Genomic DNA, 18,148 nt, shown 5'->3' with positions numbered 1-18,148 from the left:
CATATTTACTCGTTTGCGTACTTCATGACCCTCCATTTTGAACTAGAGCTTGCACAGAGGCATCAGTTTCAGTACTATAAAGAATTGGTCAACAAACTTACACATTTAAACGATTTATATTTTATAATTTAGATTTTAGGATTAAAAAAAAAATATTTAAATTTTACTATTTAATTAAAAAAAAAAATTAAAATTTTATTAAAATTACTATCAAATTAAAAAAAAAATAAATTTCATTAAATGTTTAATCCCAAATATCTCGAATTAAGCACTAAATTTATAATTTTTAATTCCTATGTTGGCTTTTTGTTTCCGATTTAAAACAAAATTAATAAAGTAAGTTTACATGTACATACATGTTTTCCACCACATGTGTGTCAAATTCAACATGAAAGCGTGGTGAAGTAAAATTTTGAGCACTGTCAAGCGCTGACATCTCTGTGCTTGAGCAACAACAGATGACTCGACAAACAACAAAACAAAGAATGAACTGCAAAAAAATCATTTAGCGTAGCGCAACAACAAATCAACGAAACTGTAAACAAAATGGATGTAGAAAACAGAAAAACGAACTGTGGACGAATAAATTCAGCTGCAAGCGGAACTGAGAAAATTATTAGCGATTCGCAAGCCATACCGACTAGTTGACTTTTGTAAAATATTTAAATTGTTAAACGTTTTTGTATTTGAAGGAAGGTAATTAATATTAGTGGGAAGAATTGATTAAAGTAAATATTTTTTAACTGCAAAGTTGCGTACACGGCGAGCAACAGGCGGAAGACAATTGCCATAAATATCAGTAATACTGTGCCCTCAACAATTGGCCGATTGGGAAAAGAGAATTAGCAAACGGAAAAGAGGTAATTATTTAAATACATATGTTTTTCGCTGTATGTATATATGAATATATAGTTATTTTTGTAAATATATCTCAGGTAAAGTGAAGCTATTAGTTGATGCTAGTTAAAATTGCGTCATGTGACGAATAGTACAGTATTTCAATATATCAATATTGCCTACGCTAGTATACGCTGAATTCATCAGATCTTGGCTCATCTAGTTATTAGTATTCTGTTATAAAAGCATATTAACCCAGTGACAGGAGAGTTGTGCTTCTCTTTATCTTTGATATTAATAAAGCACTTTGGCCCCCATTGTTTGTCTTGTCGCAACAAACTTGTTTTAGATAAATATTTCTATAGAAATTCAATGCAGAGAAAACCGAAGAAGTAAATAACTGACAATTAAGTATAAACAAATAACGGAATTCAATCTTATTTTCATAAGCGAATTATGAGACCATGAATTCGCCGCGAAATCCGACTGAAAGAATAGGGCCATGTCATTTTTATTGTCAACACTTTCAATAAACAAAATATTAACTTTTATTTGAATTTCACAACAAAATTTTCAATATGTCGATTTTCTAATATTAATAAATAAGCATATAATGTATACACAATGTACATATGTGTAGAAAGTAGTCCAATAAAATCGTTATTGCTGCGCCAAAATAAGGTCAAATAACCGCGTATTATTTGTTATAATCTCTGCCTTGATAATGTCTACGTTTCAAATTCTTTTACCTTATCTGAGTATACTTTTTAGATCGCATAGAAATCGAGTCTTCTGCCCTGGTGAGGCATAAGTTTATATGAAATTTAACCCACAAGTCTGTTTATGTATAAACGGAGATAATGTTGTGCTTTAATAAACAAAGAAAAATGGGGAATAGGTAAGAGCAAAATAAATAAATAACAGAGTGGCTCTATATTTAATGACTAATTGGTTTGGGTATAAACATAGATAGTACCTTTTATTGATTTTCTTTATATGCAACGGCGTAAAAATTATTGATTATTGTTGTTAAATGCAACTGGAAAGCATTTTTTGTTTTTATTATTTGATACTTTAAAATATATATGCATGGATGTACATAAATATGTACATACATATATGTTAATAAAAAAAAATATCTGCTCTTATACTCTCATTTCAATATTTGTTCTCTTCCACCTCTTCTTTTTACTTGTGCCATTGACGTGACAAGATTACCTGATAATCAGCTGTTGTGGTACACAAAAAATATATGTTTACACTTTAAATATATGCGCAGAACACAAATACATATATTAATTTATTCAGTGGCATTGACTTTGCTAAATTTTGCTATGGTTTTCTCTTCTAAATACTAGTTGTTTAATTAAAATTGTAATAATAAGTAAGCAAATGCTGGTTTTCATGTTGTTTGGTGTGTATTTGCTATTTAATTATTTACTAATATATTCCAAGAAGTTTTCAAATGATTAATTTTGTAAGGAGTTTGTTGCACAAATATAATTCAAAGGCATACATATTTTTTTCTTAGTAATATCATTTCATTCTCATAGCAATTACTTATATATATTAAAAAGTAATCATGTAAGTTTCTGTTGCTGCTAATTACACACATGTGTACGTAGATAATGTTATTCCCAGAATTTGTTAAAGTCATAATTAAAATGTATACTATATGTACATATTGGTATGTCCGTTGCATGTTGTAAAGTTTGATCCAAAGATAAATTAATTGCATATTATAGAAGAAAGGGTAAACAATATTTCACCAATATAAAATTACACTATGGGCTTATACCCTGTCCATGAAGTTTGTAGAGACGGAAACGTCGGAGACCCCATAATGTTTACGCTATACATAAATAATCAGCGTGACGAGCTGAGTCTTCGGTGCAAGCGAAGTAATAATTTTTTTTTGTTTTTGTTGCAAAAATATTGAACAAAGTTAATGCAGTAAAATTTATAAAATAAACCTATTTATTTTTATATAATTTATTAATACAATATTTGTTTTGCAGATTTACCACCAAGATGCGCGCAGTATTCATTTTTATGGCGTTGTTCGCCTATACTGGTGCAGTTTCGTTCAGTGATCTTGTGAAAGAAGAATGGTTTGCCTACAAAGTAAGTTTTTTAAAAAAAATAATTTTATTAACTACTAATGAGTGATTTTTTAATGCTTGAGTGCTTTCCAGAGTAATAGTTTATTAGTGGTTATTTTATTTATATTCCTGATAAGATTTTACTAGATGAAAATTTTAAACTTCTGAACTTATTTTAATTTTAACCAACCAAAATCTTTTGCCGGCAGTGGCTTTATATAATTTAGTGGTAATTACCGTTACCCGACTGCGTGTTTATTACTTTTTTACTGAAAATTCTTTCATTTCAACATTTTATTTATATTGTACCTTCAGTTACATTTATGTTTGAAAACTTTCAACACTTTTTACAACTTTCTTTTGTTATTCATAAAATGCCATGCCATATGGTCATTACTGTTGACCACCACGTAATGGTAATAATTATTTCAAACTCAGAACAACGTAACAATGGAAGGAGTAATTGCGTGGGTGATTCATTTTTGTATGATGCATATATGTACATATGTTGCTATTGTTATTTGCAATAATTACACATTTTTATAGCATGCACTGACACAATGGTGTCGAAATTATATGCAATATTCAAGTGACTGATCTGCTTACAAATCCATTCTTGATTAAATGCAAAAATCCTGACATTACTAATATTGTAAATTTGTTTATCATAAATGGATGAATAGCATGCAATGGGTAGAAAAAGAAATGTAGTTGGTGCACTCGGTATCATTTTTCTTTCAAAGAAATGCTGCATGGTTATAGAAAGATAAATAGCATCCAAAGCATATATGAATAATTACATACATATATGTACATACTTACATACATGCACAAACATACATTCAAATCTTTACGAAAATGTAACTTTAATGCGGAATATTAATGTGCTTTTAAAGCGTTTTAAGAGATAATGCAATTTTTTTCTATAAGTACGCTTACGTTTTTGTTTTTTTCTTGTCTTTATACATATATTGTAGACTTGCGCCTATCTACACTTACATATATTTTACTATATTATTTTTCTTTCTTTAATTGTCGCTTTGCATACAACGTACTCTTATTGAATCAAACTGCATTAAACTTCTTGCTGCGTAATTCCAATGCAACAACACGCGCCAAAGCATCACATGGTCGCAGCAGACTGATATGACAGTTCTGTCAATCATAAATGCATTCATCCATGCAGCAGCTTATATTTTTTGTTTATAAAAGAAAATGTGCCTTATCAATATTTAAGTGGCTGTGTTAAGTGTTAAATGTCGGAGTTAGTTTTTGTAAGCAACTAAACGCTTTTAATTATACGAAAGTTGATTAATGAAATTGGAATTTATTTTATGTAAACAATTGCAGTTTCTATATTTGAAAAAAATATAGTTATATTAGTAATAATATATAAATATAATAAATATATTAGTAATATATGTATATATTTATGCATATTTATGTGCATGTTGTCAATCAAAATGTTGAATTTTACAGTGTTGTGTACAGTATTAGTTAACGAAACTTTCGATTAGAATAATATGGCTCAAGGGATTACACATGGGTTTTGAAATTTCAAAAAATTGTTTCCATACATTTTTTTAAAGCTATGATATATGTATGTATCTAGAATATTTTCCCAAAGTTTCATGGCAATCGCTATTAAAGTATAGGAGATAGTACCTTTGGAAGGGCAGCTCGTCAGCCTAGACCGGACGGCTACTTTAATCTTTCATCGTGCTTTTCTCGAAACATCGTTTTCATCAAAGCCGGTGGTCACGATTTCTCAGAAAAAAATGAACATTTTCACAGGTCTTGTAAATATTTTGAATATTCTTGTGATCCATCCTGTTTGGTTGAAATTTTTTTTCGACTACAACTAAATTTTTCAAGGCAATTTGTGGTATAAATTAGACCTAAAATCTATTTTGTCTGCAACTTTACCAGAAATTTAAAATTTTTCCAAAGCCTTTGATTAATCTCAACCTATACTCATCTTCTTACCTAAAAAAATTATTGTAAAATACGAAATTACTATCAAAAATCTTGATTTCCGATCATTGTCTAAGAACATCGATTGAAAATTTCAAGTCAATTGGTCCAGCCGTTTCGGAGAAATTGTCCTCACCCTCTCCGAAAACAGAGTTTCGATAAAAACGCGTTTAAAAATGTGAAAGCGGCTTACAGCAAGTTAGAATAATCTTACAAATACGCTCAAACTCGAATCTGGATCAACTTGAAAACTTTCAAATAGTCTCAAATATATTTACATTCGATATACATATTATAATTGCCAAAAAGCGATTTTTTGAAATTCACAATAGGCTATAACCCCCTAAAAGTACTTACAAATTCAATTAGCTTTCTTATAGTAGCTTACTTGCTATTGTTCTGCACATTACTGTACTTTGCTATAAAATATATTCCAATGTCTCTTTCAATAGCTTATCTATCAAAATCGCACGTTATTGTGCTTATTTTTCCTCCATTGCTTGCTCAGCCTGCAATTGCGTTCTAGCCAATACTTTCTCAAATGGGTCAGCTATGATAGTCGTTATAAAGTAGCTAAGTATATGTTTGCATATATCTATATTTTTCTTTAATCAATACCGTATTGAGACGTTGTATGTGCATATGTAAACATATACTATAAATCGTTAACATTTGATTTGACGGCATTAAGTTTTCTTATCAGCAATAAATGCATAGCTTCGCAAATACAACAGGGGAGAAGGTCTAACTAAAGCGAAAACTGTGATACTATATGCTATAAATACTTTTAAAAATGTACAGACATGTGCATATATACATACATATATGTATGTATGTATGGGGGTTTGTATAGAGCGTTTCTATATTTGATAAGGAAGTTCTGCTTCAAAGCTACCATATTGCTCCCTAAGACTATAAAACACAAACACCTATGCAATAGGAAGGTATACAACGATATGTAGTATGTTGTTGTAGGGACAGAAACCATTACCCATAGATTACATAGAGCATTGTTACCGAGTTGTGACTGCTGGGGCGAATATAATTCCGTGACGGCTGCATAGATTCGATTGCTGGCCGTTCCCACGTCAATCGGTTATTAATAACCGGAACGGATCCGTATATTTATCCGGCCAAGGGCCGTCAACTCGGCACCATTCCTCGCTATTACTACAGAAATGCTTTCTGCCGCTACAACAACAACAAAAAATTCTTGGAACTAACTTTATTTAACTGGCCGGACAATATCCTTTTTCAATATATTATTGTTATTTTAACAAATATATTTATTCTAGAAAAAAAGTTGTTTACTTCACATTAATGAATAATTTACCGAATCTACATCCCACTATTTTTCGCTTTTTGCAACTCACCACTTTATTTCAACACAACTCTATTACCTCCATTATAGTTCAATAATGCATTATGGTTTAGCATACTTTTAGGCTTTTTAAGAAAAATAAAGTGCAGTAGCAAGCAGCCATAGTTACATACACATGCATATATTTTTTTTACTTTGCTGCTGCGATAATGACCTCAGATTAATCCGGATTCATCGTCTGGAGTTGATAACACTCGTCTAGCTTTCTGTATGCATCGCTAAGTACATTGAACTAAAAACATGAAAATGTATTAAGATTACAAAAAAAAAATTATTAAAAATTGATTGCAAATCATGATCATCTGTTACTTTGAACATATGTACGTCGTCATCATTACAAGAAATCCCTTTCTGTAGTGCCGCCGCAGTACTGTTTATACTAAGTACAGATGTCAGCATGATTTCGGGATTTTCTATGTTGATTTCGGGTTTGACTTACCATTACTCACCCATGTATCTGAATAACTGCTTGTATTGGTAGTAGTTGCAGCAATTACGGCTGCTGCAGCTTGTTGCAGCATTGCCGATCTACACAAAAAATAAAAATAAAATGTCAAGACAACAACAACTTGATTTGTAACCTACAGATCAGAATGTCCGAAAAGGAAGGAAGGTTAAATGAGTGAACAAATAAAGCGAATGCCATCAAGCTGAGTTATTTCAAGTGTTTTCGTGCAAAGAAAATGGGGCGTTCCACTTATCACTGGTAACCAAGGAAGAATTTACGCTTTAAATGCACATACATATTTGCATGCCATATGTATGCAGCTAAATTGAAGCAACATTGAACATGAAGTTGATTGTGTCGATAGGGTTGATTTTAGAAATATGTCATTTGTGCTGTATTAATGTTTGAGTGCTCATCTCTACCGTTGTAGTTGTTGTTGTTTGTTGCTGCTCAAGTGGCAAATAATTTTTTGAAGTGCTGTGGCGTTAACAGTCTGATAAAAATGTGGATACATTCGCGTTTCAGAGGCCCGACTGTCATGGGATCGTCCTCTCTATCATTATTTTCCTAGAAGAAACTAGCATTATGATTGAAAAGCTCTTAAGGTGCTCACATATTTGTCATACTGCATGTCTTCTTAAACTTGCTACTTGCTAATCAGCTTTCACAGAGCTTTCATGCGCGGTTTTTAGAAAAACGTATTTAGACTTTAAGAGGTTATATCCAATTACAAGTCTGAAGAACACGCTTTTTTGTGAACTTTTTTTCCGAAAAGGCATTTCTTTTAATAAGTAAATGAAATAAATTAATAAATGAAATAAATGCACATTTGATCCGGGATAATTGTTGAAAATTTTTGGATTCTGTTGATCTTGAATCAAATCTCCACGTGGACCTCCGAAAAAAGTATCTGGCGGTGACTTGTCTGCTTAAAATTATCTCAAGTCAAAAAAAAAAAATGTTATTACTGTAGATGGAAATTTTGTTTGGTAACAAAATATCGACTTCCCAAAAAGTGATTTTTTTTGCATACTACAGAGAGATAGAGCTGTTTTGGAGAATTTTTGTTGTTGTTGTCCTTAAGTACTTTCGAGGAATGGTGCCGACTTGACAATCCTTGGCCGGTTAAAAATCAGCGTCCATTCCAATTAGTTAGAATTGACTGTCATCGTTTCGACAAAAACACGTTTAAAGTTTTGGAAATCGTTTACACCAAGTTTCTTACAAATATGCTCATCCATACATAACTCCGAAACGATTTATCGTATTAAATTTAAAATTTCCGTGAACAATCTCAAATATACATAAGTAAATACGATAATCACACCCATATGCAAAATAAAATATCGATTTTTTTTATTAATTCTCAAGTGGATATAACCCTTAAATAATTAAAATAAATATTCCGTCATTGTAAAATGTGAACTTTATATGTTGAAATCAATAAATGTAGCAAGGCGTAAATGTGGTTTTCGTGTTAAAATAGAAATTATAAAATGTTTTTTCTCCGAAACCACTCGTCATATGAAAATCTTACGTACACTTCACTTGCATTCCAATATTAATATATTTTTACTTGAAACACTGAAGCCGTATAGCGCTTAGTATACACTTATACTCTCTGTTTTAGTAGCGACTGTGCTAAACAAGTTAAACTGATAAATGATTATTCAACGGGCTTGAAATGCTTGCATGTTGTTCGTGTACAAAACTATGTTTCATACGTCAGAGGGGTCAATATTTTGGCAAAAGTCAGCATACAACAAAAAGAAAAAAAAATTTATTATTTAAACGAAAGTGAAAAGAACGAAAAAAGTATAACAAAAGAATATACATACTATGTACAGCGTGTGATAATTTTGACTATGTCAATCGTCAGCATTAAATTCTAGAGTCAAGGTGAAAGAATAACAAAAGGCATAATTTTATTAATAAAAGAGCGGAATAAACGTACAACTACACAGCATAAATATATATATATATATATGTATATAAATATGTATATATATGTATGTACATATACATATGTGCAAATTTGTAGCCTGACTAATACTGCGGTTCATACGCAAATGCCGTTCAGCAACAATACAGCATGGACAAAGTTCCCGAACAACAAGTAGGAGGAAGTGAAGCCGTCGTACAAGTGGACACTGGCGCTGCAGAGGCCATTCAACGGCAAATATCAACATATGATTACACATACAACAATGAGCGTTTGGTGCGGCGTCCAGTGATTAGTTTATCAGCCACTGTCGAACTAATTTCACTACACATACGATTAGCGAGGCAGCAGCAGCAGCGGCAGTCGGTAGAAAAGTCAGCAGCTTTAGCGACTGCGTCGTTAAGAGCAACTAGCGCAGTAGTTCACCCAAACGTGCAGCCCAAGTACGGTGTGTACTTCGCAAACAGCAGTTGCAAGCGAGTAGTGAATGTGGAATGTCAGCGCATGGAAGGCTCTACAAAATAAATAAATTTATTTTCGTTAATTCTACTAAGTTAAGTAGACGCGTTTGTTTTTGACAGCAACGACGACAAAAGACTGATTGTCATTAGTACAAAGCTAACAATACAATAAAACAAAAACACAACAAAGGAAATAAAGCAACTCAGCATACGCAATTTGGCACGCACAAAGTACAAAAAAATATATAAAATTATACTATACAAAAATACTCGGTAGTCAATAGTACATAAAGCAAACAGGATGTCTGATAGCAAAGCCGCCGATGACAACCAAATGATGCGGGATGTGATTATGCCCGGCATATTCTTGTTGGTCATGTTTGTGGCGAATGCTATATTATTTGCCTTTATTATGTATAAACGAAAACGTGTCGTGTGGGAAGATCCTAGCATATATGAAGCGTGTTTGGAGACACAGGCGGCGGTGCCAGCGGCGTCCGCGTCGAACGGACAAGATGGTGGTGTCGTGCTGGAAATGGAACAACTTAAACAGTAGTTAGCATACTAAGCACATAATTTTAAAATAAGTAACAACATATGATTTAAGAAAATAAATCCTTGCAGCTCAAGCAATACATAGTTACTACACGGTTAATACACAAAGTTACTGCAATAAAGTAGAAAATAATGAAAGTAAATAAAAGTAAAAATGCAGAAATTAAATAATAAATTTTTCAGTGTATACAAAAGCACTACTAAATTTATGACAAAAAAAAATATTTAAAACACTGTCAGTAGTATTAAATATTAAGAACAAAAAAAAATGTACTAAAAATATAAAATACAAATATAAACGAAGGCTGAAAACTCAGAAGGGCACCAAAAGGCATTTATATCCTAAACGTGTGTTTTTTTCTTTGTATATGTGCAAATTATAATAATTTTAAAGTGTATATTGCACCTTTTTTGTACAGCAACTATATTGTAATATTTTTATAAGCATTAGTTTAATGTAATTTATAAATAAATGCAAATATTTAAGTTAATTGTTAACGAAAATTCCATAATATTTGCGTTCCTATGACTCCAATTCTTTGGCGGAAAATCGATATTAAAAATCACGCATTGATGCATGTGTGTGTTTGTTGTTGTTTCGCTTAATAAAGAGGGTTGCAGCTTGCCAGCACATGGCCGCATATTTGAAAGCTTTTATATTTTAGTGTTTCTTAATGCGCGCAGTGTTCTTGAAATGTGTGCCATTCACAGCCATCATCAGCTGTGCGACGCGCAACTACAAGAATCCTGCAATAGAAATGTCAAGCAACACGTGTAGCTGACTCGTTGGTAGGAAGGAGAGAATGTAAAGCACAACACATGCGTTTTAGTTAACAATAAAAATGAAATTAAATGAGAAAATGCTGAAAATTTTTTGTATTGTTTCATAGAACACGCAGTTTTTACTGCAAGCACCTCAGCTGTTCAGTAGCTATTTTGGGAGTTTGACAATGCTTTGATCTCGTTCTTTACGTTTTTATTTTTAGTTAAAAAGCATGCAGGGGATCATGGACAAAGTCCCTGTTGGACAATTTTTATGCTAGTTTTTTTTAAGTAATTTCAAATTTACTTTAATTTATATATAATTTATTTTTTTATATTTATATAATTATTAGTTTTTGATAAGTGAAATTTTGAAATAGCTTAAATTTGTTTAAATGAGGCAATTCGTTTTTTTTAAGTCAGAAAAACCAGGTTTTTTTTTGTGAATTTTGGGAAAAGCATTTTATTTAAAAAAATTAACACAAATAAGGTACATTCACAGAATTTAATGTACTTCAATAATCGGTGATTTATTTGGAAAAAAAGAATTTGGATTCCGTAGCCGTACAGGAGTTCCTCCGAAATTCCCACGACAGTCGGGTCCAAGCTTGGCTGTATAAAAAATCGGTTACGGTTACTGTCAACTCAACATCATTCTTCGAAATTATTTCAAGAATGTTTTCTGCCGCTATATGTAACAACAACAAAGTCGTTTGGCGGTGAAGAAGTTATCGCTGCTTAAAATTATCTCAAATCAAAAAACCAAAAACATTTTTTATTACAATAGATCATTATTTAATCATCAAATGGCTAGTCAAAATTATGATTTTTGACAAAATGGCCGCTTCCCAAAAAAAATTGTTTTTATTTTTGCAAAATTCACTTCAGAGTGGCTAAAAAATAGAAATGATCTTCAAAAATCTTACTACTTCGATCATTATCTGACTAATAGATCGAAGAAGGTTCATTCGGTCCAACTATTTTCCAGGCCCATTCGGTCCAGAAATTTTCTTTACCAACTCTGAAAACAATGTTTCAAGAAAAACGCTTTTAAAACTTTGGGAGCAAATTACACAAAGCTAAAACTATTTGTACGATCAACTTCAAATCGGAGCATATAAACACTTAAGGAGTTATATACAGTTAAAAGATCGAAAAAAGCTAATTTTCCATTTTTTTTTTTACTTTGAAAACACCATTTTGAAAAACCGAGTTTAAAATTTGTCCTTGCACTTCCAAGCGCTCTTTTTGGAAAATTTTAACTGTATATAACCCCTTAAATGATTGCTGAAGGCCACATAAGGAACTTCCGAAGCAGAGCGTTTCATTATCATACTCTGAGAGCATCGAAGTAAGCGTCTTCATTTGGTGGTTGAAGTATCTGCCCTCCATATTTAACTATAATCTGGTTCTCTGCAAATTTTTTTTTTGGAAATATTTTGTTATTAACCTATGTAGCTATAATTGTTCTTCTAAAATTTCAATCTATAATAGTTATACCCACTAAAAAATTAGTTGTGCACGTTTTCCCCGAAAGTCCGTTTGTGAACTTTACCCATTCTCTCTTTATTGGCCGAAATATACAACAGCGCACCAGTTACCTACATATGTATAAAATGTCATGTGAATTTTTGTATACAATCCGTCGCTTCTTTTCCTTACAATAGGTATAATTCTTATTCATTAATCGAAATAATGATATCATATCAGCCACTATTATTCATTGCCAATAAATAATCGTAATGAAATATAAACATTTTCATAATTTCTGACAAGAACTTACCTAATTGAAACACATGTGAGCTAGCAGATTACGTACGGTTACCCATGATAATCTAATCTATTGACCACTCATATAAAAACGAAGCATTTCATTATATGATTTAAACAAGTTCGACATGTTAATACGGAGGTAATACCACATTAACAATTCGCATACTCAATCTCGATAAGGCACACTCAATAATAATCGCTGATAACAACCGTTACGACACGCTGCACACTTTCTTCGTTTATGGTACTCTTTTAGTGATGGCAAATGTTTGTATCCCGGAACGCGTAACTTTTTTATTTCCGATAAAGCCGGGATTTGCATCGTAATTTTACGCTATTCGGTTGTTTGTAAGGTTTTATTTCTTGTTTATACAAGTTATTGCATTTGGATTTGTTGCTAATGTCATATGACAATAATATAAATCGGATTTCGTAAAGATATCTTTTCAAATAAAAAAGTTTTTCATACAAGCACTTGATGCCGATCGTTCAGTTTGTATGACAGCTATATGCTATGAGGGTCCGATAACAGTTATTTCACCGTATGAGTAGCTTTTTGAGTAGAAAAAAGACGTGTGCAAAATTTCAGGTCGATATCTCATAAAATGAAGGAATAGATCGTTCGTTCATAAATATAATTAAATTTTATTTTCATTGAGTCTCTGACGTTACTTTCGGTTCAGCGCATAAAAATACTTCCGCATTATTTTCAGATTAAATTATTTCTAAATCATCGAAACCCGAAAATTTCATTATAAAATCCCGCACATCTCAGGTTTGTTATAGTTGGCAAAACTAACGCAAGAAGATGTGCACTCAAATAAAATAAATAGCTACTAAACTACTGAATTATAAATAATCAAATAATAACATGACTTTGTAAATAATTGACTCGAGTGTAGCTCTTCAATCAATTGCTGTGCTCAACATTTCGGTTACTCACTGTTATTTAATGGCGCCGATAAGAACACACAAATGAGCACTCGTCTTATCACTCAGCCGGTCTGCTTACGGTAGTATTAGCAAAGCTAATCACTGAAATATACAATATGATAAAAACTATCGGCTAATCGCCTACAAAAAAGCACAAGCAAACAAACAACAACTTGAGACAAAAGTGAACAGTCATCTTTGCATACAATCGCGCTGTTATGACTTCGTCGCAAGTTCCTCTTAATTGAATTAGGCGTGACAGGCTAATAAATGCATTGTTTTTGTATGGAACTTTGCCCAGAGATCTGTGTACAGTATGATTTTTCACTTGAAACTTTCATGTCACCAAGATCACTTGAAATAGTCCATTTACAGAATTATAATTAACTGTGTTATAGCATTGCGTAAGCTAACAGACAGTTACTAATTGAAATGCATATCTAGCATTCGCTTAGGATATGAGTCTGTCTAAATTCATGCTGGTGCATATGAATGCCCATTAGGGCATTATATAAGAACGTAAGACCAATAATATGTCTTAAATATTTTAACTAAGTTTTTATTTTTTTTTTGTAATCCCGAAAATCTTAATTCAAACTAATTTTGAAATTTTCAACATCAAATATCGAATTCAAATACAAAAAATGCCATACAATAAAATATAATTGTATGGCTGCTATATAATATCCGATCTGATCAATTTCTACTGAGATTGTACCATTACTTTGGACAATAATTCATGCCATAATAATTTAAAATTAATATTATGTTTTTAATTAAAAAAAACTATATTTTTTAGATTTTGTGCGATTTACAGTCTATTTGGTTTCAGTTACGTCTCAAAAACACATTTTTATTGCCAGAAATGTTTGAAAATATATATTTTTGATATTTTTGAAGCAAATCAGCTGATTATGAGATCATGAGTTAAAACACTATTCATAAATTGTTGTTGATTCATGGTTTCAGTTAAAAGTAAGGATAATTTTTCCTTTTCCTTTATATAATTTTTCATTCCAGCTTTTGATTTTAAAAATATATTTTTTTATTTGTTACTCCAATTTGATTCATGGTTTCAGTTAAAAGTAAGGATAATTTTTCCTTTTCCTTTATATAACTTTTCATTCCAGCTTTTGATTTTAAAAATATTTTTTTTTTTATTTGTTACCCCAATTTTTAAATTAAAAATAGTTTATGAATTTTTAAATTATAAATATTATTTTCTCAATTTTTAACTCTGATTTCGGGATTAAAAGTTAAAGCTACATATTTAAATCCGATTTTACAATTAAATTTAAGTCAAAATAAAAAATTGAAAATTAAAATTAAATTTTTCACTACAATTTTTTAAATTAAAAACTTCAACACATTTAAGTTCAAATCAAAATTAAAAATTTAATTTTTCACCCAAAATCCAACCCTGGTGTAGAGAAAATTTACTTATGAACGAGTTACATACTCGCTAGTTGCTTATAATCGTTTGAATGTGCTTTTTGAAAAATAACGGCATTGCAGAACAAACGTGCTTTACAGCTCACCAATTTACTTTATATATGTTTATATATTTAATTTATATTTACTTTACAAATGCTTTGACATTACTTGCTATGCATTTTACTAAATTCGCATATTTGCATGTAATTTTTAATATTTTTCATATGCTTTTATTCAATTCTGCAAAATATTTGGCTTTTTCTCTCGAATTCACACAAAGTGGCCGCGGCTTCATTTTCGTTGTTTCGGCAGATCAAATGTCAAACTGATTTGTTTGTTGTGTCTACTGTTGTTGTACGAATTATTTTTTTGTTATTTAAGAAATTATTGAGACTAAATTTCAGTTGAAACAGTTTGTGTAATGTCATAGAACTTGCACACAAGTTCTCTATGGAATTGAACTTAAAATTGGAAAATCGCTTTGCGAGCAATTTGAGACCACAACAAATAGTGTATCGAATTTTATCAAATATTTTAATTATGTTTATCATGTTGTAGGTATCATGGCCATTTCCAGCAAGTCTTACATTGTCATGTAACTAAAAGGACAGGTTCTTCTCGATATTTTTTATTCAAATTAGGATTACCTTCTTCCACGAGTATATTGAATGATTTACAATGCTAAACGCTCTTAAGACTATTAAACCAATTACACTTTTATATCGCATTCAATTATACATAAACATCGTATCTTAATTGAGGAAACAACAATAAAGCACACCTCTGAATTGGTATATGGTATTTACGACACTTTTTGTCAGCGTAAGATCGAGATAAATGGCTCAATGCTACTAATTTGTTTTGCATACAAATAATTAAGCGTTAGATTGCAAATCTGCAGGTGGTCTTTAGCTTATCTGTACTTGAAAATATATTTTTTTATGCATGCATTTTTATATGTATGTATGTTCCCGCCATAAACAAAATCTCTCTTTGTATGTTTATTATCGCCATAAAACACAAAAATTGAGGGAGACACTTTTATGGCTCACAATTCTCTTTTGGTGCATATTGCATTCACACTTTTATTTACTTTTTATAGTATTTTCTCAAATTCTCTCTGATTGAAAATGGTTTGGCATAGATTAGGTTGGGTTTTACTCGCCGAATTCGTGATAAACCCAGTTTTGACCCTTAAAAGCACAACCAACACCACCCCTCTCCCCTGTCTAACACTTTGCGATATCAGAGCGTTATTTTTTTTCTTACTTTCTTTTAACTTTATTTTCATAAAAATGCAATATTTATAAATTTCTTATTTGTATAAGCATACTATAATATACATATTTATACATTTGTTAAATGCTTTATTCTCACTTGGATTATTTTCTTATTTGCAGATGGAACACAAGAAGCACTACTCAAACGATGTAGAAGAGCGTTTCCGTTGGAAAATCTTCAATGACAACAGATTAAAGATTGCCAAGCACAATCAATTATACGCAGCGGGCAAAACTTCATTTAAAATGGCAGTCAACAAATATAGCGACATGTTACATAATGAATTCCGTGAAACAATGAATGGCTACAACAACACATTAAGAAAGCAATTACGGTAAGTGTTAAGCGACTTTTAGCAAAATTTCCTATACAAAAAGTTTAACTGAAAATAATTAAATTTCTGCTCTTTAAGCAGCAGCAACCGAAAATTCACTGGCGCCACCTTCATTACACCAGCCCATGTTACTGTGCCGACATCCGTGGACTGGCGTTCGCACGGTGCTGTTACCGATGTCAAGGATCAAGGTAATTATAACCCTTTTGTTTTTTGTTTTTGCAACTTTTAAATAATTTTCCTACCTTATCATTAGGTCACTGTGGCTCTTGCTGGGCTTTCTCCACAACTGGCGCACTTGAGGGTCAGCATTTCCGCAAAACAAATACACTAGTTTCGCTGTCCGAACAGAACTTGGTCGATTGCTCTAGCAAATATGGCAACAATGGTTGTAATGGTGGTCTGATGGATAACGCTTTCCGTTATATTAAGGATAATGGTGGCATAGATACGGAGAAATCCTACCCGTATGAGGGTATTGATGATTCCTGTCACTATAATCCATCCAGTATTGGTGCCACCGATCGCGGATTTGTCGACATTCCAGCCGGCGATGAGGAGAAAATGAAGCAAGCTGTTGCCACCATTGGTCCAGTTTCCGTTGCTATCGATGCTTCGCATGAATCATTCCAATTTTACTCTGAAGGTGTTTATAATGAACCAGCTTGTGATGCAGAGCAATTAGATCACGGTGTTTTGGTGGTGGGCTATGGCACTGATCCCAGTGGACAAGACTACTGGCTGGTAAAGAACTCTTGGGGCACCACCTGGGGTGACAAAGGTTATATTAAGATGGCGCGCAACAAGGACAATCAGTGTGGTATTGCTTCGGCCTCCAGCTACCCACTTGTTTAAGTTGTAAATTTTCAAACATCACAAAAAATTTGGAAATACATAGGAATCAAAATTTGCGAATTAATATTTTTTTATAAACTACAGTGAATTTTTAACTTCTATATGAAGCGTATATGATTTTTTGTTTGTATTATTTGTACGTTATAAGTTGTAGTATTGTTTATTTTTTTTTTCGTTTACTTTTGTCGATGCGTGAATTTGAAAACATTTGCAAAGAGAAAAACCAAAGGTTACATTAATGTGTAACTTTTATGTATAAAACGTAATACCACCTTTTCATCGCCATCACTATATTAATGCATACTTAGCATACGAAACGTGTAAAAACATTATATAATAAAATACAAGTTTTAAAAAATAAAACATTTTATTTTGTTTGACACAAAAGAGTGGAGGTATTATATATACAATTATAGAAACAGAAAGCAGCTGAATGGCAATAGCATAATAACATATCTTGTTTGGCAATTAACGTAAGGAGAGTTGGCAACGCCGCTGATTTGTAATTGAAGCAAATGCGAATGTTTTATTAAATTTTTTATCTGGTCAAGGACTGTCAACTCGGAGGAATTCTGCCGCTACAACAACAACATTTTACTACATATCCTGCATTTTGAGGAGCAATATCTACATCAATAATTAAAATGCTGTCTTGTTAATGTGACAGTATAAAAAATTTTTTTAAATTATAAAAGAAAAACTACTGTATTAACTAATTTTAAGCAAATATCTTCAAATGCATTAAAAAAAAAATTAAATTAACATAATAATTGATTTTTTTCGCCCAAAAGTGAAATTAAAAAAAAATATAATTCCGAAATCCGAATATTTTTGAAGTTGTAACCTATCGTAATACGATAAATTATTATTTTTTTTTTTATAACTTCACATTAGGCGTGCCCTTAACTCCATTAGTTTAGAAAAAATTTAGAAAGAACTTCATGAAATAAACTAGGTTATGTCCAGGTATTTTAAATACACTTTATTCATTTTAAAAATGTGCAATATTAAAATCTTTTCGATTTGCCTTTGAAAGTCATAATATCAGCCAATGTTATTAGAGCGATATGTTATTG

At 31.6% G+C, this 18,148-nt stretch overlaps 1 protein-coding gene and 1 long non-coding RNA gene across 3 annotated transcripts; one reads left to right on the top strand and one right to left on the bottom strand.

Moving 5' to 3' along the window:
- Window positions 1–604: 604 nt before the first annotated feature.
- On the top strand, window positions 605–17,435 carry LOC120770077 (cathepsin L-like). Of its 2 annotated transcripts, XM_040097219.1 has the most exons (5): window positions 605–860; window positions 2,856–2,961; window positions 16,003–16,217; window positions 16,296–16,408; window positions 16,474–17,435. In XM_040097219.1, exons 2-5 carry the CDS (start codon window positions 2,869–2,871, stop codon window positions 17,070–17,072), a joined length of 1,020 nt encoding a protein of 339 aa, XP_039953153.1. In that variant the 5' UTR covers window positions 605–860; window positions 2,856–2,868; the 3' UTR covers window positions 17,073–17,435. The 2 variants fall into 2 exon arrangements, with proteins under 2 accessions (XP_039953153.1, XP_039953154.1); XM_040097220.1 differs by lacking the exon at window positions 605–860 and having other exon boundaries at window positions 2,869–2,961; window positions 16,299–16,408; window positions 16,474–17,072.
- LOC120770078 lies at window positions 11,026–12,443 on the bottom strand. The gene is made up of 3 exons (XR_005704910.1): window positions 12,246–12,443; window positions 11,967–12,063; window positions 11,026–11,875 (listed from the first exon to the last, which is right to left on the bottom strand). It is a non-coding gene; the product is annotated as an uncharacterized LOC120770078 (long non-coding RNA).
- Window positions 17,436–18,148: the final 713 nt, after the last annotated feature.

The sequence above is a fragment of the Bactrocera tryoni genome, chromosome 3 (genome assembly GCF_016617805.1).
Source record: "Bactrocera tryoni isolate S06 chromosome 3, CSIRO_BtryS06_freeze2, whole genome shotgun sequence".
Taxonomy (NCBI): Eukaryota; Metazoa; Arthropoda; class Insecta; order Diptera; family Tephritidae; genus Bactrocera; species Bactrocera tryoni.
This window is presented reverse-complemented; position numbering and strand designations above follow the sequence as displayed.